This window comes from Rhagoletis pomonella, unplaced genomic scaffold, assembly GCF_013731165.1.
Source record: "Rhagoletis pomonella isolate Grant_MI unplaced genomic scaffold, Rhpom_1.0 Rhpom_scaffold_00007, whole genome shotgun sequence".
NCBI classification, from domain to species: Eukaryota; Metazoa; Arthropoda; class Insecta; order Diptera; family Tephritidae; genus Rhagoletis; species Rhagoletis pomonella.
In genome coordinates this window covers 3,543,659-3,563,827 of record NW_023458561.1, presented here as the reverse complement: position 1 = coordinate 3,563,827, position 20,169 = coordinate 3,543,659, and the positions used below count along the sequence as shown (strand labels likewise).

Genomic DNA, 20,169 nt, shown 5'->3' with positions numbered 1-20,169 from the left:
TGTCAATTCTATACATCCATTTGCTTATTTGCTTTTTTGTATAGTTTATAGTTATAGTTATAGTTAAAATTTTTTTTTGATCCACTGTATTTGTCTATAATAACTCCAGTTGTAGTATTTTAAAAATGATGAAGTTTCGTTGTTGCCTTTAGTTTCATCATTTGCGCTTTTTGTTGAAGGAAACTGAGAAGATGCCATAAGTATGATCTCAAATCACCATCAAATGGTTTACAAAAACTTCTTTCTATTATTAAACGAAATATATAGTATGAAATTCAAAATTTGCATGCAGAGCTTTATAAAGGTTTTAAAAGACCACTAGTGGAGCACACCTTACCTTTTGTTTACAAAAGCCGACCTACCTAATGTCCCAAATAAATGCACTTACCGTGCGCAACGTGAATAGAAACGAAACGATCAAAATCGGAACAAACAAATATTTTTTGCACTTGCGATTTTGACCAAGAGTAGTAGTAAATACCCCGTATTAAAACACTTCAATTTTAAAAAAATTGGCAAATATACGTTCCTGCGCCTGTGGGAGTGGAATAAGTGTCGTCCGTGAGTTTGCCGGCTGGTAACGCTGTTTACGTTGTTTTCATCGTTTTCCAGCCGGCGCACAGTGCCGCCTAAGTGGGCAAAAATCGAAAAATTCGTTATCTGCAATGTGAACTTGCTTGGTATTTTTGTAAAGACAATTCATCCACTAAAAAGAATTAAACAGACATTTCCCTAAATAATTAATTATATGCCGCCAGGAAGCCACTAATATCGACTTAGAGCGTTGCGTTGTGTTGGTTGTGTGATGACTTAGCTCACGCAAAATGTGCCGGTCTCAATGGTAGGGTAGCCGATATCATAACCGATAACAAAGGTGTTCGTTGGTCTTGCCCCAAGTGCAGATCAACGGAAGTTGACCTTTGGAGCGCCAGAAGTGGCTTCCAGGAGTTGGGTAAGGAGTTAAAACTTCTAAAAGAAAAGTTTAGGCAATATGAGGGTGCATTTAAAGACTTTAAGTGCATTAAATCTTCATCCTCTCCACCACCCAAGCTTAAACAAGCTTCAAAAAAGCATGGAGGAGACAGCATTGTTCCTAATCCCATTGCTTTAGACATTGACATTCTGCCAATTAATTCTTTGCCTACTCCCGGCCATATAGGCTTAATGACTGTATTATATACAAGTACTTTATAATCTAGTTTCAGTTTTGATTTACTGTTTATAAGCCAGTTCACGCTAGCTGACTTTAGCTTCATTTGTGTATCTTGGTTGAAATGTGTTTGCGCCAAGTTAGTCTCCTATCCAAGTCTATTCCTAGATATATCACCTCATTGGCTTGTGGAATATGGACATTTTTTAATTTGAATGGGGGGCATACTTGCGGTCTGAGTGAAAATGTTGTATGTTTACTCTTCTGTTCGTTGACTTTTATGCGCCAGTTTGCCAGCCATTCTTCTATGCGTAGTAAATGTTCCTATAGCACTCTTGAAGCTCTGTTGGGACATTTTTTACGACTTACTAAGGCGGTATCATCAGCGAAGGTGGATTTGAGTATATCCTTGCTAGTTGGAATATCTGAAGAGCAGATGATATACAGCATAGGCCCGAGTACACTACCTTGACTAACGCCAGCCGTTATCGACATGTCTTTTGAAGTGAAATTAGATACTTTTACAGCAAATTTTCTGTTAGTTATGTGTGATTCAAATATTTTGTGGAATTCCGGCCACACTATGTCGAATGCTTATGCCACATAGAGAAAAATTGCAGAGCAGTACTCTCTGAGCTCAAATGCCCTTCTGATTCCATTTGTAATTCGATTAACTTGCTTAACTGTACCATGTTTTTCTCGAAAGCCAAATTGGTGCGCTGGTATTAACTTGCGTTCATGGAGAAAGGGAAATATCTTTGATAGGAGTACTTTTTCGAATACTTTGGAAAGACAGGGCAGTAAGCTTATTGGTCTGTAAGAGGACGGCTGTGTTGCATCTTTCCAGGTTTGGCTATCATGATTATCTTCGACCTTTTCCATGATTTCGGAAAGTAACCGAATTTGAGGATAGCGCTGAAAAGGTCAGAAAGAATTGCTAGTGCAACATTCGGTAGCTCTGTTAGCATTTTCGGAGTTATAAAATCAGCACCCGGCGATTTCTTTGGATTAAGCTGCTTTATTATAGCTTTTACTTCTAAAGAGTTCGTCTTGCTAGGTGTGTATAGCTCATTTGTATTTTTGGTTAGATGTGGCAGCCTGAAGTTGTTCGTAGGACAGTTTGGCTGAAACACATTCTTTAAATGGTGTGAAAAACACTCGGCTCTCTCCTGCTCACTACGAGCCCAGGCACCACTTTGGTTCGTAATTGGCATTTCCGTAGCCACTGGTGGTTTGAAGTATTTTAGCGATTTTCATAGGGAGTATCTTTCAGTAGAATTCGGGGAAAGCTTCTTAATGAACCTTTGCAATTTGCGATCCTCTGCACGTTTGAGTACTTGTTTCAGTTTTCTACTGGCAGCTTTATACAGTAGCTGTGAGGTTGGTGAACGATGGCTCTGCCACTGTCTTCTTAGGCGCCGCTTTTCTGCCACAAGTTTTTCTATCTCGGTATTTGTAACTGATGTATGCGTAGGTGGTACTTGGACTTGATTTGGTGTTGCCAGGCCAGCGGCTGAAGTAAAGGTTTCTTTGAAATGTTCAACAAGGGAGTCTATATCACCCTCGCAGTTAAGTGCAGCGTTTAATTTAAGGTGACTACTGATGTACTTTTTATATTTAAGCCAGAAGAATTTAATTAACAATCCTAAATCATTTTATGGTTTCGTAAATTCAAAGCGTAAGGCACATGGTTTTCCATCCGCTATGCATTATCGCAACACTGTATCTAGCGACAGCCAACTCATTGCCAACATGTTTGCTCGGTTCTTTTGGTCTAATTATTCTGTAGACTTCCCTATAAGTGGAGACTATCCGTACGAGCTTTGTCCAATCAACTCTGCTTATATTCCAGTAATATATTCCGATGAAGTTTTACACTCTTTAAAAACCTTAAAAGCGTCATTTAGGCCTGGACCTGATCATATTCCGACCTGTTTTCTTAAAAACTGCGCTGAGAACATCTGCGAGCCTTTAACAACTCTATTCAATTTGTCACTTAAACATGGCGTTTTTCCGTCAGCCTGGAAGGAGTCCTTCATAATACCACTTCACAAAAACGGCAGCAGGTCGTCTATAGAAAACTATCGAGGCATAGCGAAACTCTCCGCTATCCCCAAATTATTCGAAGCAGTTATTGTTAACCAGCTGACATATTCTATATCTTCTTTAATTACACAATCTCAACACGGGTTTTCTAAAGGAAAATCTACTATGACTAATTTATTGGAGTTTACAATTCATGTCTCAAACGGTTTTAGAGAAAATGCTCATACCGACGTAATTTACACCGATTTCAGTAAAGCTTTTGACAAAGTATGTCACTCATTACTCATCCGTAAACTCGACCTAATCGGCTTTCAGCCCAGTCTTCTTCAATGGATCTCATCTTACCTCTCTGATAGAACACAAAGAGTTATTGTTAATAATTGTTCTTCCAACATCATTAAAGTTTCTTCAGGAGTTCCTCAGGGAAGCCACCTTGGTCCGATTCTGTTCCTGATATTCATTAATGATATTTGTTCTATAATAAAACATTCAAAAATTTTAATGTATGCCGATGATGTGAAACTTTTTAAAACATTGTCCTCTATCGAAGAAAGGTCTTTGTTACAAGCGGATCTGAACAACGTGGTTAGTTGGTGTAATGCAAACTATATGCCACTAAACCTTCAAAAATGTAAAGTTATGTGTTTCTCTCGGAAGGCTGTTCAACCAGCTGTTTATTCAATATCAAATTATAATCTGGAGCAGGTATCCAATTTTGTCGATCTTGGTATCACAATGGATTCCAAACTCAATTTCAACCATCATATTAATGTTACAGTCAATAAAGCCAAATGCGTTTTTGCATTTGTAAGGCGATGGTCAAAAGAGTTCAAAGATCCTTATGTTACAAAAGCTCTTTTTACCAGTTTAGTTAGACCTATACTAGAATACGGATCTATTGTTTGGAATCCCCGCTACCAAGTTCATTCAGAAAGGATTGAATCAATTCAAAAACAATTCTTGCTTTTTGCATTGCGTAATTTTAACTTTAATGCAGATTACAATCTCCCCCCTTACACAAGTCGTCTAAAGCTCATAAATTTGCCTACACTCGCAAGTCGTAGAGAAATGCTGAGTATAATATTTATCGTAAAATTAATCACAGGCTTGATTAATAGCCCGGCCCTCCTGGCTGAGGTAAATTTTAATGTTCCTTCTCGAGTGTCAAGACACTTTCGACCTCTATTTTTAAAGCCATGCAAAACTAATTTTGAACTAAACGAATCATTCCGTGGTTTATGTCAAGATTTTAACTGTCATTCCAGCACGTTTGACGTATCGGACTCGATTTTTACTATAAAGAAAACTATTATTTCCACTCTCAATAATTGAAATACTATCTTTAGCATATTCAATCAGCTGATGAATTTGATTCTGTAGCTGAATAGTTTTAGATCTCGACACTTAACAAACTCCTGTTTCCACTACTCGGCACCAAAAAACTAAAAAAACAGGCTCCGTACGTCATGCGGACTGTGCCCGTCGTGTCGGTTGGGCGGGAATGGAGTGTAAAAAGCCGTTGGGATTAATTAATTAATTAATTAAGCCAGTTGGTGTTATTTGAAGTTAGACGAGGCTCAATCTCGATGTTTTGGGTCTGTTCATATAGTTTTATTAATACTAGAGTGCCAGTTACTGTCGAAATTCGGCAGTTTTTTCTAGTTTTAGAAGCCTTGGAGAGGTTTACTAACTTAACACGTAGCAATTTTTTTTTATCTGAGAAGGTCTTTGGAAGACTTCGGCAGGACTTCGAATTGACCCGATACATTCAAGTTTATCGATAAATTTCAATGATTTGATACATATCGAAAGTTCGATGAATTTCAAGAACACTAAAATTCGATAACTCAACAAAATTCGTTAACTCCACCAATTTCGATAACTGTAAAATTCGATGGCTCGATAAATTTCGATAACTCAAAAATGTAAAAACTTTCGATGCCTTTATAAATTTGTACTTTTGACATCTCCACATTTTGCGAAAACTATCTAAACATTTTGATAACTCGTTACACTTTGTTAAGGCGATTAAATTCGATAAGCAGTGATATGTCAATAAGGTTATATAACCTTGAAATTTCGATAAATCGATATATTTTGAAAATTCCATAAACTTCCATTCGTTGAACCAACCAATTTCAGTAGATCAATAATTATCGATAACTCTGTAAGTTGAAAGAACTCCATGCATTACGACACCTCGATAAATTTCGTTAAGTCTATAAATAATGATAATTCTATAAATATCGATAACTTGATACATTTCTTTAACTTGACAACTTTCGTTAATCCCACACGTTTTTATAGCTCGATAACTATCCGTAAATTTGGACAACTAAGTTTCTGTGTCTATAAATTTCGACAACTCAGTAAACATTGATCAGTTGGAATAATTCGATACGTTGCGATAATAAACTTCGATGATTCGATAAATTTCAGTAACCTTTATGGCTGGTTTTATTTCGATTCCTATCGGAAAATTTCAACTCTGTTAACCTAATTCTTATGTATTTCTCATTGTCTCAATTTTCGCCTTTATCTCAATTTCCGTCTTTATCTTCACTTTTGCCTTTTTTTGTCTTCATTGTTATCACTTGTTTCTTCATTTTCATATTTATCTTTATTTCAAAGTTTAATTTCAAATACGAAGTAAAACAAAATGCGAAACAGCTTAAATTGTACAGGTTGCAAAAACAACCATACACAAATATGGAAATTTTTAAACGACGATTTTCAACCAATTTCGAAACTATAAAAACTCTCCTCATCTACAGAAAATTACCTTTCCAAAGGTGTTTTTGGTTTTGAAATCGGTAACTTTACCTTGGTCTTCATCTTTGCTTTTATCTTTCACATCTTTGCTTATATCCTTTTCTTTTTCTATTCACGTAGATGACATGAGGTGCGATGACGTGATAAGATGTGGCGTGATTTTATGTGATGTGATAGGATGTCATGTCATGTGTTGTCATATCCTCAGATGTCATTCCATATGATGTCATATCATGTGATGCAACGTCATGTAATGCCATGTCATGTCATACGATGTCAGATCACGTGATGTCAAGTCATGTGAAGTCATGCCATATAATGTGGTGTAATATCATATAATGTCATGTCACGTGATATCGTGTGATGTGATATCATATTATGTGATGTAATATCATGTGATGTGTTGCCATAAAATGTGATCACATTCCATGTTCCGATTAGTATATCGATAACCCTGTTGATAACTGTGTCGATAAAAATACCGATAACAATATCCATAAAGATAGAAAAATACCACGATTGTAAAATCGATTAATTCATCGATAAATACAACAATCTTCAGTATCGATTATTGTACATATCGTTAACAATATAAATGACTAAGTCGATAACAAAATCAATTATTTAATCGATTATTATGCCGCTAACAATATCCATTATTGTATCGATAACAATATCGATTATTATATTGATTATTATATCGATTGAAATAGCGGTTATTTAATCAATAACAGTATCGATAACAATATCGACTATTTTATCGATAGCAATATCGATTATTATATCGATAAAAATATCGAGTTTTATACCGATAACAATATCGATCTTCATCCTCATCCTTTTCTTCATAATTATCTTTATTTTTGCATATTCCTCTTCACCTTTACCTTAAAGTGTTTAAATTTACTTCGATCTTCGTTTTTGCCTGTACCTCTAGACATCTTTGTTTTTGTTTTTATTCTCAAACCGCTAAACCGCTGAGAACTATTTCCATGTACATTATTCCCCTTGAATTTGACAATTTACTCCCAACCAACCAACTGCCGCTAAAGAAGTTTCACTTCAGAAATTCAAGAAATTTTCTTACCCTTTTAGTTACCCTAATTCTTATGTATCTGTTATTGTCTTCATTTTGCCTTCTTTTTTTTGACTTCATCGTTATCATTTATTTCTTCATCTTCATATTTATCTTTATTTCAAAGCTTAATTTCAAATGTGTAGTGAAACAACAGGCGAAACATGTCAAATTGAACATGTTGCAGCAACATGTATACACAATTCGAAAATGTTTAAACGACGGTTTTGGCCGTAATTTCCAACCAATTGTGAAACCATAAAAACTCTGCTCATCTACGGAAAAATGCCTTTCCAACGATGTTCTTGGTTTTGAAATCGGTTCGGTAGAATCGCCAAACGAACAGAGACAAAATTCCTGTTAGCGTATTAATATATGGATAGGGGAGTGATCGGATGATAGTACAGGTAGAGTTTCTGCTGTTATTTTATTTCTGTATATGTTTCTTGTAATTGCGAAATCTATTAGGTCTGGTATCTTCTTTATATCGGTGGGCCAGTTAGTAGGTTTACCAGGAGATGTGACCTCTAGTCTATTGTGGCTGTTTATAATGGTACTGTATAACTGCCGCCCTTTTGGGTTAATAAAGCGTGATCTCCATTACGTATGCTTTGCTATGCTCGGCTCCTGCCAGGAATCTATTACCCAGACTATCAAAGAAATCTTTTCAGAAATTAAAAATCGCGGTGGGCAATAAATAGCCGATAGTTTCAAGTCTCGGCCGCGGTTTCGCAAGCATACGGTAGTTGCTTGCAGACAGGCTGTTGCTTTTGACTCTAGAATATTGTGCTTTAGGCGATTTCTAATCAGCGGGGCAGTGCCTCCTTGAGCTTTACCATCTGGGTGATTTGTGGCATAGAATTTGCATCCAGGTATGGAGGAATTATATTTATTTGTTAAATGTGTCTCGGTCAGTAGCATAACATCTATGTTATATTCAGTGAGAAATTGACTGAGTTCTAATCTACGCTGGTTTACACCGTTCGCATTCCATAAGCAAATTTTCAATTCAAGAATTTTTTATTCACTAAAATTTGCAACAATTGGTTTTGAGCCTTTATGAGGTCTTGAATCGTATTTCGCATAGTAGACATGAATTGAGTCATACAATGAGTAAGATTCAATATCATTCCTTCTATGCCACAAGTAGGGGGGTTCGGCTTCATTTGCTCAGTATTATGCCTTTGAATATTTGCAAACGTTTCTTGATTGGAGTTTGATTTCGCCGTGCTTGGCTGCGTTTGTAGTTTTAATGCGTCGGCAAAATAAACGTTGGGAACTCGCTGCGCATTGGCAAAGAAGGCTCCTGGTGTAGTGGTTGATGGCGTGAGGTGTTGGTATGTATAAGAGCTAGTTGGAGTGGTGGAAGAGCGTACGGCTGTGTTGTGCTGGTTCATGCGAGACTTTAAGTCTTTGTATACAGGGCATCCCCTATAATTGGCGGTGTGGTTACCTCCGCAATTAGTGCATTTCTTTACAGCCACATCAACTTTGATAGCCTTGCAAGAAGCGGAAGCGTGAAAGTCGCCACAGGCAACACTCACTGGACGCAAGGTACAGTATGTTCTGGTATGCCCGAATTCTTGACACTTTATGCAGTGTACGCGACCGTTTCGCTTGTGCGGCTCCTCCACTGTTATTCTTCGGTAGAAGGTATCGTAGGTTGTAAGCGTAGGCTGAGCGATTTTTGCTCTGTTGATAATATTGACAACATTTTTAACAGAAAATCCTGCCTTCTCTAGAGCATGAGCAATATCACCAATGGTCACACTTGATTCTATACTTTTTATTACTACTTGCAGTCCTTTGCTGCTTTTGAGCTGGTACGTATAGAAGTTTTTCTTATCGTCATTAAGGTATTTGGTCACCCACCGGTAATTTTCTTCAGTTAGAATCTGAAGTTTAGTCTCTTTAATGTTGCCCTTGGTAACTGACGTTAGCTCACTACAGTTTTGCTCTAGTAAATAAATTGGGGGCGGTTTGGGTTTGGCTTTAGAAACTTCATTCGGCTCTTTGTCACATTCATTGTCCAGAATCGCAAAGTTATTTCCCAGTAGAGGGTTAATGTCAGTGATTTTCGTTTTTGCAATTTTTGATGGATTTGCAATTTTTTGCTGCTGTGGGCTTAATTTTCGTTTGACTTGTATATACCTATCAATACCCGTTTGAGTCAATGTACGGGTTGTTGGATTAAGTAGGTCAACTTGCGCTGAGCTGCGTTGCTTGGCTTGGGCTGGTGCCGAAATTGCCGTTTGTGCAGATGTGGGTGAACTGCGTTGTGAAACCGCTGTCATTGCTGAAGTCGTGGTTGTAGTCGTTGCTAACCTAGTGCTTTGTTGTTGCGTTAGAACAACTTGGTCTACCAGAGACATTGGCGACTGTGCATGCCAAGATGTAATGCACGAGGTTTGGGGGGAGGGAGAGAACGATTTATCGCGATCAGCATTGTTTGTGGGGGAAACGAACGAAAAGTAAGCATTTCGTCGATTAGCTGAATGCTTTTGGTCAGCTTCTGTTACGGCAAGGTTTATTTCACTGCACTTGGGCTTGTTTCACTATTCGGTGAGCGCGGTGGGGCCGGAGCTGCATTTATTTTATTGTATGTTGGCACATCTATTTGAATTTCTCGCGCAAAGCGAAAATTCAGAAAAAGTAATTTATGATTATAGGCAAATATGCAGAAAGCTTATTTATGCCTAGTATTGTCTTTCGTGTTGGTTCCGTTTTTTTTTCTTTGCTTTACGTGAATTATTAATAATTTTTCTGTAGACCAAATAAATAAATAAACTGAACGAGATTATAAGTGTAAAGATGATCAAATAAAACACCTCTTTGAGGTAAAATTTTCGAGTGACGAAAGCTGAACTAGAAACACAAAATTTATGATATCAATTTCGTGACGAAAATTATACGCATTTTTCAACTGCCTTTTAAACGTAGGGAAAATCATTTTATTCATACGAATCGTTGCAAAAGTGCTGTTTCTTTCAAATTGTGTTTCTAGCAGTAAACGGAAATTCGCAACGTTCCGAATAAATAAAAAAAAGATTTTCCGTACGTTTGAAAGGCAGTTAAAAAATGTGTATAATTTTCGTCACGAAATTGATATCATAAATTTTGTGTTTCTAGTTCAGCTTTCGTCACTCGAAAATTTTACCTCAAAGAGGTGTTTTATTTGATATCAATTATTTTGGGGTAGCAAATTTAAAATCGACGAAAATACAAACAATAAACTAAATGTTTCATTTTTCTCAAATACATTTACATCTATATCTTTCCAACTAGTGGCCGGAACTTAATATGTAAGGTATCGTTTGAAAGGTATTGGCCTATAGACTAAATATGTTGGATGTATCCACACGCCCCCTTAAACCGGCAAAAGCAAAAAAACGTTTTTTGTTTCGCTACACTTTAGCCTAATTTTTAAGAATCCGGTTAATCGTTTACGAAGCTTGAATATATTTTCTGGAGACACTCTGTAAGACCTTTCCAAGGATATATCAAACATGTCGATTGGACGTCTGGATAAAAACTTCCAAATCTCGCGTATATATAAGCGAGTCATTTCAGCATGCTACTGTTGCTGCTTTCATCACTCGCGCGCACTGCCGTGCGTTGTGATTTGAAAAACGAGAGTTTTACTAAACTTTTGGAAAGAATGAAGATTTTTTTGCTAAGGCTTCCCGTTTGAGGCCCAGTAATTATGGCAGCCCTATACTAGACCCTTGTGCCACACTTTGTTGAAAGCTTGGTCAACATCCAAAAAAAAAAGGGTGCAGTGCTATATTCCTTTCTTGAATAGGCGATAAGACACCATGTACCTGTTCGATGGTTCCTTATATTTCTCTAACGCTGAATTGATGCTGAAGAAAATCATGATTCTCATTTATAATTGACAAAATTTTCTTTAAAAGCAATGTTTCAAACATTTTTAAAAGTTCTGAGCATAAACCAAGTATGACGGCAATCGTCTGGACGATATCGTGCTGAGATTGTCTTGTTTCATGAAAACCAAAAATTGTTCGATCGTTTGTGCGATATCGTCCACTCAACTCCAGTTTTGCTTCACGTAACAGCAAAAAAATGCATGAATCAGTGTTTGACGAGACCGCTTGGTCAGTATCGTTTGAACGACAATCGTTTCAAAGTTACGTGATTCACGCCCTGGTAATTGGTCTATACGAATTAACTTCGTTCGCATCCTTCCCAAGTTTAGCGATCATTAAGTTTGGAGATAATTTCCATGCTTTGGGATAGTATCCAGAGCTGGGCGATAAGGATTACGATTACTAAATGATTAGAATTGCAGTAATCCTAAAAATCTAAAGAACAAGGTTACAATTAAAGTAATCCTTCATCGAACGAAGTCAGATTACGATTACAGTAATCGTGATTTTTAAAAAGTTAAAATTACGATTACTGTAATCGTAATCCAAGCTCGTTCGATGAATGATTACTTTAATTGTAATCGCGCCTTTTTTGTTATAAGGATTACTGTAATCGTTGCTAAGGATTACTTTTATTAAATATCAATACAAATCACTGCCAGTTACATTATAAAAGGGGTTTTAAAGAGAAAAACCAATTTGCAGCTTGCCGCTGCGGTCTTTATACATACATATGGGCAAATCTAATAAATAGGTACACTCTCCAAAAAAAAGTTTAATATTTAAATTTGTGAGCACACTAGAGTGACCTTTTTGTTGTATGAAAAATTTGAAATGCATGAATCCAAAAGTTTTCGCACAGAATAATGTGAGGTTGGGGATATAAATAAATACGTAATTAGTTTAAAAGCCTTTAGGTGATTCCCAGAGGTTCCGGGTTGAGCTTTTTCGACCAAAAATGTCGAAATCACACCAATTTCTTTTATTTTGCATTTCTTTTTTTAAGTATATATTAGAAAAATTCTACATTATGCTTTATTTAAAATGATATTAAATATTATTATTATTAGACATTAAATGATATATTGATATAAGTGATGATTTCATATTTTTCTCAGCTTTAATATTATCGTGTACCATGGTTTTTCAATCAATGTCAGACTTTTTGAGGACTTTAAAAAGGTAAATGTATTCAGTTTTCAATAAAAAACAGTTCAGGAATAAAAAGATGGGTTTCGTGGTCGTAAAAGCTGAAAATTTAAAATAATAGTTTCAATTTCAACATATTTCCAATTAAAAAATCAAAATGATCAACCCGGAACCACTCGGAATTTCCGGATGCGGAAAAAACAAATTTCATATTTATTTTCCTTGCCAACCTCATCTTTTTCGTGCGAAAACTTTCGGTTTTTGAAAATCGACCAAAAAGGCCACTGTAGAGCGTACCTATGTTTTATATATAATTTTATTCGTATTCTCTTAATAAATCGATTAATATAAGTGTAATTAATTTTAATCAAGTGCTTCAAAAGTTAGACGAGGAATAAACATGGAATAGAAAAAAAGAAAAGAATAAGCTGGGTTCAAATTACGTTGTTCAAGTTGTAAATTTTGAGCAAAGATTTTGAAAATGAACTCACTTAATTGGGACGTTCATTGGCATCCCCCGTTTTACCAGATTGGCTCCGGTTTTCGAGATAACGGTGTTTGAAATTTTGATTAAATATTAACTATTTTATAACTCTCAGTTCTGAAGTTATTTCACTAAAATTTTGCACATAACGGTTCTTTAATATTACCTTAATTATTCCTTAAAATTATCGAAATGGGTGCACTTTAACGTATAGCTCCAATACAACTGATAACTCAGATATGTGTTTTTGCGTTATAACTCTAACTTTATATCTGAAAAATAAATTGTATATTAAAGTGAACCTATACAAAATGTTTACCTGCTTAATTGGAGGAGTTATAACGCAAAACAAAGTCTCTGGACAATCAGTTGTATGGGAGCTAGATTTTAGACTGAACCGATTTCGATGATTTTATGAGATGGTGAAGGAAATATTAAAATACAAGCGTGTGCCAAATTTTAGTAAAATATCTCCAAAACTGGGGGAGTTTTTTTATAAAATAGTTCAAATTTACACAAGGTTTCAAGTACCGCTATCTCCAAAAGTGGAGACAATGGGGCAAAACTGGGGACGCCATTGAATTAAGAAGGCTCCAATTAAGTAAAAGCAACTATCAGAACCTTTGTCGAAAAAAATTTGATTTGATACCACGCTCGAAATATTCTCACTACAAGAAGGAGTATAATTAAAAGTACTAAATCGGAGTTTTTACACACTTCTAGAGTAGATTTTTTTGAAGCATTTTACAGGTATATGCAACGTTATGAGGACAAGTAGTTATAAAAATATTTAGATCGTTTCGACATATTTTCCAAATGTGCCTTCAATTAAGATATTTTTGGAATAAAAATTACGCTCAAGATCGCAGAATATTTTATGTTTAAAAGTTGGTTTATTCTGAAAGCACACCTCTTGCTAAGGTATCAAATTATTCGTAATTGTTTGTAGAATACAATACATACTTAAAAAGTTCTTAAAATTAAACGCTTCAAAAACTATACGCGATAAACCGGAAATTTTGAAAATTTTGAAATGTGGAGTTACAGACTTTAAGTTACTTGCCATTTCGTTATTTTTTAATGCTCACTTTTCTTACCTACTACATATGAAGTATACACATAAGTGCTAAATGCCAATTAAATTTCAAATCAGAATAAAGTGTGCTTCAAAAGTTATGACATAATTAATTTTGTGCCTCTGAAAAAATTGCATAAAAAATTCACTTGTTTTCATTATTTTTTTTTAAATTTAAACACCTGTAATTCAAAATATATGCAGCAAATTGATCCAAATTTTTTTTGATGCTTCAAGTATACGTCAACGAATTATATCCAAAAGCAAACAGCTTCATATCCCACTGGGAAAATAGGTAAGAACCTTACGAGGTAAGCCATGTTTTCTTTCAGTTTTTAGTACCAAAATTGTCATCATGGCCAATGTCATCTATTAGTAAAGCGCAAAATGAACACCTCCGACGACACATAACGTTGTCAGTTGCAAAATAACGCAATGCACGAAATAGTTTTATATAATGTAAATTTTCGCCACCGAGATCTGGATTTTTTTGTTCCTTGTGTGAAACTCTGCATTTTGGTAATATTGAAGTTTTCTTATTTTTTTAATAGTTCGATTCATATGGGCAAATCTAAAAACCAGGTAACCTTGGTGTTATTTAGCTTTATTTTCACTGTTGTAAACTATCCCACTGGGAAAATAGGAAAGCACCTTACGATGTAAGCCATGTTTTCTTTCAGTTTTTAGTACCAAAATTGTCATCATGGCCAATGCCATCTACTAGTAAACCGCAAAATGAACACCTCCGACGACACATTACGTTGTCAGTTGCAAAATAACGTGCAGCCGAAGTTATTTCCAAGCAGCGAACTACTCCGAGCGACTGCTCTGCATTACACGTAACTTACTTTGTAAAGCGGCTCAGAAGTATGTCTGATACCAAATGTACATTCTAAATTCGTAATCACATAAGGCGGCCACGTCTTTATTAAAGTAAGGGACATTGGCCATGATGACAATTTTGGTACTAAAAACTGAAAGAAAACATGGCTTACCTCGAAAGGTGCTTTCCTATTTTCCCAGTGGGATAGTTTACAACAGTGAAAATAAAGCTAAATAACACCAAGGTTACCTGTTTTTTAGATTTGCCCATATGAATCGAACTGTTAAAAAATAAGAAAACTTCAATATTACCAAAATACAGAGTTTCACACAAGGAACAAGGACAAAAAAATCCAGATCTCGGTGGTGAAAATTTACATTATATAAAAATATTTCGTGGATTGCGATGTTCTCGGTAGAGATGGGCACGGGCCGGGATTTTGGCAGGGGCCCGCCGGGCCGGGCTTGAAAATTTAGGCCCGTGCCCATCTCTAGTTCTCGGTATCGGAATTGAATCCGACATCTTTTTTCGCCAGGTGTCGCGCAATCCAGTGCCAGCGACAGCGTTAAATACATAGGCCGTTTTACGTCAAATGTCCCACAAACGCTCTGTGGTGCTAAACAGACAACTTTTCGACTAGTTGAGAACCAGACAGAAACTGGGGGAAAACTTGGGAACTTTAATTTCTATAGATTTTTGTATGGACTATCCGGTAGTGCTATACGTTATCCAAAATTATCTCACATTGAAAATTCAAAACAAAAATTTATTTGTTATTTTTCACAGTTATGGCCATTTTGCGACTTACGGAAGGTTTCAAGACCTCGACCGAACTCCTGTAAGAACAACCATGGCAACCTAGTGACCGATGTCCAGAACGTACTTAAATTATGGAGGAGTGGAGAAGACGCACCAGAGCCCCCAGTCGATGATGTGTAAAATGACGTTGAGCAACACAAACAGCTCCGTCAGAATTGGGAAGGACCCCGCGAGCCATTTGATACCAAACGAGGTTTCAGACTCCCGCGGAGTCATGGCCAATGAAAACATCTGATGAAAAGACTCTTGGAGTTTTCGAGAGAAAGATTCTGCGCAAGCTTTACGGGTCTTTGCGTGTTGGTGTTGGCGAATACCGCAGGCGATATAAATATAGTGCAACGAATTAAAATTCAGCAGTTCATGTCGGTCTAGCTCTGAAAGTTTTCAACGCGGGACACGATATTGGTAGCAGAGGAAGAGGAAAGCTTCCCATTCCATTTCTAATTGTAGTCAGTTGGGAAGACAGATTGATAGGAGAGAAATGACTGGCGTGCTCCTTTGGACTCGGCCAAAATCGCTTAGGTGGTTACTGCGCCAATAAAGTTTTTAATAAAGAAAAAAATAAAAAATAAAACTGGCCGTAAAAGGCGGCCGCTGTAGTCGATAGTGGATAGTGGTGCGCATTATGATTCGGTAGAACCCAGATTTGACTCTCTATGTACAGTCTTCCTAATTTTAATACATATCAAAAAATCGTTTTACTTACGTTATTCAAGCGCAACGTTGGTGTTTTCGTAGTCATTTGTGCATTAATAACATTGCGGCCGTGTGCGACAGTATTTCTCCGTTCAAGCGATGTCTCCTGGTTGCGACCGCTCGTTTTATCTCTACTTTGATCACGTGATTTCTTTGAGAAGAACTTAAACGGACTTCTACCGCGTTTTTTCTTATCGTCGACTAACTCGTCAGTTCCATTTATTCCATTGAGGCCGTTTGCCATATCTGTTGATCCTCTCATATCATTCGAGTAGTCTGACTCGAATGTAATATTGCGCGTCAAGGAGTTTTTACGAGGAGGTCTTGCGGGACTCCGTGCCAGATGTTCATCCGCTTCTGCTGTGTCTTCAAAATTTTGATTAAGATTTTTTATATCGCTCATAGTAAAACCACCCTTAAGCATATGATCCACATTTGCAGCCGTTTGCTGTTGGTTAGCTAAATCTTGAGCTTCGCGTTGTAACCGGTACTGCCGTATTTTAATTTCTTCCCATCTTCGAGCCTTTTCATTTTCACTCACGAACTCGCTCATACAAGTGACAGGGAGAGATAGACGCAAAAATTCCCAATTAGCCTTCTCCATGGTTTCAAAAGTATTATGAGAAATTTTTAAATGGGGTGGTGTGTCCGCACCTCCTGGTATACGTGTAACATCTATTCTACAATCTGGCATCTCCTCAGTGTTTTCAAAGACGGGTTGATCTTTTGTATACCAATGAGTAACCGGGCGACGCATATTTCTAGGTTAAATTTAATAAAATTACTTAGTTAATATCCCAGCCAACTTGAAACATAATATTATTGAAACTTACACACAAAATGGTTCATAGCCCTCTTGAAGACCACAGGTAGTAAAAAACTTTAGGGAATCTACGTCCTGCCCGTATATTAATCGTGCTTTCTGCCCTACGCCCAAAGTACAGGCAGGTACAAATCCTACTCCTTCAGCAGTCACATCTGCAAAGGTTGTTTCGCCACCTAGGGCGTCCATAAGAAGCTCGCCGTTAAGGGAAAAACCTGTTTGAATGTATATTCATCATAGAATAAATATTATATAAATTCATATATCAATCTCTAAAAAGACTTTCAGGCATTCAAAATCTGCTGCACAAATTCTAGCATGTTATGTTTACCTTGTCAACAGAATTGCAATGCACGGCACTAATCGTAAGTCAAATAATAATAATACTGTGTTTAAATATTTAATTATTAATGCGAAAGGTTAAGACGTCCCGCAACTTAAAAATAACTTGGTAAACAACAAATTGCTATCTCAGTTCAGTGATGATAAATGAATTTTTCGAAATCGTACCAAACGTCAGAAAAAAATTACCAAATCAAACAAAAATGTACCAATAAAAAATTTCAAACGCTTTCACAAAAACAACGAACGTTTAAAACAAATACATATATACTTATTCAACGCCTTTTAAACAAACATCTTGTAAAAATACACATATATGTATTGAAAATAGGATAACAATTAATTAGGCATTTCACTTTCTGTGAGATCGTAAGTCACATTTTTGTTTAAAGACTATGTACATATGTATTTTTGTATAAGGACAAAAACTTCGAGAAGATTTGATATAATCTTTTGCTTTTATTAAAGAGCCGAGGGCTTTTACTTGTAATCTATTTCTATGTTTAGTTTTTATCAGATTCGGAATTGCAAATCTTGTAATGTAAAACAAATTTAGTCGAAGTTTGTATGAAACAGAGAAGGAAATAAGTATTTAGAATATTTTAACCAACGTTAATATAAAACCAATCGAAATATACACAGCGCTGCAATTCCAAATTATGCCAAAAGGGTTTATGTGGTGCCAATGTACTTTCTGGTTTCAAATTGTACCAAAAAAGAACAATTGTGGCAGCTTTATTATCACTGTCTCAGTTACATAAATTGAGAACAACGACAGCATCATTAAATAACCATTGATACTTTATACGAAAATACGTGAAAGTATCGGGATTCTTTGAATCTGCTTCAAATAATGGTAAAGAATGTAAGAATGGCGCAGAGTTTTGGTAATAAAATCGGTTTTTAAGTAGGAAACATTCACAAAGCCGTTCAAAATTTGGCAGCCTCAAGAAAGTTTCAAAAATACGAAAATATTTACGGAATACTGAGTTTGTTTTAGGAAAATAAGAACATCTGAGTAATATTGAGCTTGAGAGTAATATATGGTAATAGAGTATAAGAACAGGAAGTAATGCCAACCAACAGCTCGCCGCGGTTGTAGAGGCTACGGAACTTTACATTGAAGCCTATTTAATGTACTGCAGGCAACGTGTTACTGAATACGACGGGGCTCCACTTTCCTTGAGCAAATGCATACAGGGGATTCAATTTTATTGGAAAGTTTAGGTGCATTCTATTGGTCTAAAAGGGCACGGTATTTTAAAGGATAAAAGCATTTTGAGAACAGCTACATATGTAGTCGTTTTAATTAGAGGGAAATATGCTAAAATAAGCTGTTGTCTCAGTTCAGTTTGCTGCGTATTTCATGCTGATACGCAATTCTTAACAAAATAAGAAACGTATCAAAAAAGTCGCACCATTAGTACACAATTTCACAGTGTAACAAAATTTTACGTGTTTGATGAAACCAAAGGATAATAAAAGTTTACAACTCCCATAAAAAATCCCAAAAAAATTTTTGTCTATAGCTATAGATTTTTATACGTATTTAAAGTTGGAGATTTATATATGAAATATAGCATTATTGTAGAGAAAAGTATATTTTTAATAAGAATGTAAAAAGAGTGCCGTCTTCATATTTTTTGTGAACATCAGAAACTTTTATTTCAACCGATTATTATAATTTTAAGCAGGTCTTTGGGAGCTATACATTATACTAAATTTATGTACTTTTTAAGTTTTAATTTATGTCGAGTAAATAGGGGAAACAATTTGTTGGCCTTCAATAAATACATTGATGGAGGCGTTACATAGCAAAAAGTTATATCTGAACAATAAAATATAATATATTCTTCAGCCGGGACACACACATGGACAGACAGACAGACAGGTATAAATCGGCTCAGTTCGACGTTCTGATAAAGTCATAATACAATTTCAAATTCCGGAAATACATTTATAAAATAAAAAATATAAAAGGCATATATGTACACATACGTACATATCTAAAGACAACATTTACCATATAAAACATTTAACATAAACATGTCTCTTGACAATGCTATTTTTGTTATTACAATTACAACGCTTTTATCAACTTGCAATGTTATGTGTCCAGACACCATTTCTAGCTAAGTCTAGACATCAACCTCGACGGTACGCCTTGCCGGAAGTAGTTAAATATTGCGCCTAAAAGTATGCACTACATACGCTACAGCGGAAATTAATAGGTGCACAAATAGCACAAAATATTTTGCTTGCATATGCACAAAGTAAACCACACAAATATTTGCGCAAATACCAACTTTTACAAATAGGAATCAGAGTCTGAAATCAATCAACATCAAAAAGGCATAGTGAAAAAATTATGCTATAGCTTTTTTAAAGGTACCATTAGACTCATCTCACATTGTAGATTGTGACCATGACTTACAAAAATCTGTCTTTTATCATTTTGAGCAAATATAACGCTTTTTATTTTTTTAAGACAAAAATAAAAGTTAAAATTTACCTTTTATTTTTTTGAGCAGAAAGTAATCGGTAATTGTTCCCTTTTAATTTTTAAGGCAAAAATAAAATTTCAAAGTTACAAATAAAGTATTCCAGTGTTGTGTATACTCGAATTTGATAGTTTTAAAGCTCCTATCTGGATTCTAATAACTCCCTAATACACAAATACCAGGGTTAGATCAAATCTAACTATGTATGTACTATGTATAAATGCAATACATGAAGACATCTTTTCTTAACGGCAACAGATCTGCGCAGATCATTAGATTTTCAAAACTGAGGTTCCAACTTAAAGGGCTTGGCCTCTAAATGTACAGAATGACTTTTTTGGAAAGGGTTGCAGTAGTATAAATATAGCTAGCAGCGCTGCTGCTCCGGGTCCAGAACCGCTATATGGTTTGCTGTTGCTCCGGTTCCAGAACCGCTATAAGGTTTGCTGCTGCTCCGCCGCAAGCTTTGCTGCTCCGCCAAAAGATGTCGCCGATCGTAATCCAAGTTCAGAACCCAGATAAAATCC

The 20,169-nt window shown here is 35.9% G+C and overlaps 1 protein-coding gene across 1 annotated transcript in view; it reads right to left on the bottom strand.

Annotated features, from left to right (window-relative positions):
• LOC118742255 (ryanodine receptor) overlaps window positions 1-20,169 on the bottom strand; it is a gene marked incomplete at its 3' end in the record, with an annotated part of 525,243 nt that overhangs the window by 181,844 nt on the left and 323,230 nt on the right. Inside the window, 2 exon segments of the mRNA XM_036474193.1 lie at window positions 15,987-16,737; window positions 16,810-17,014. Coding sequence (XP_036330086.1) covers window positions 15,987-16,737; window positions 16,810-17,014 — 956 coding nt within the window.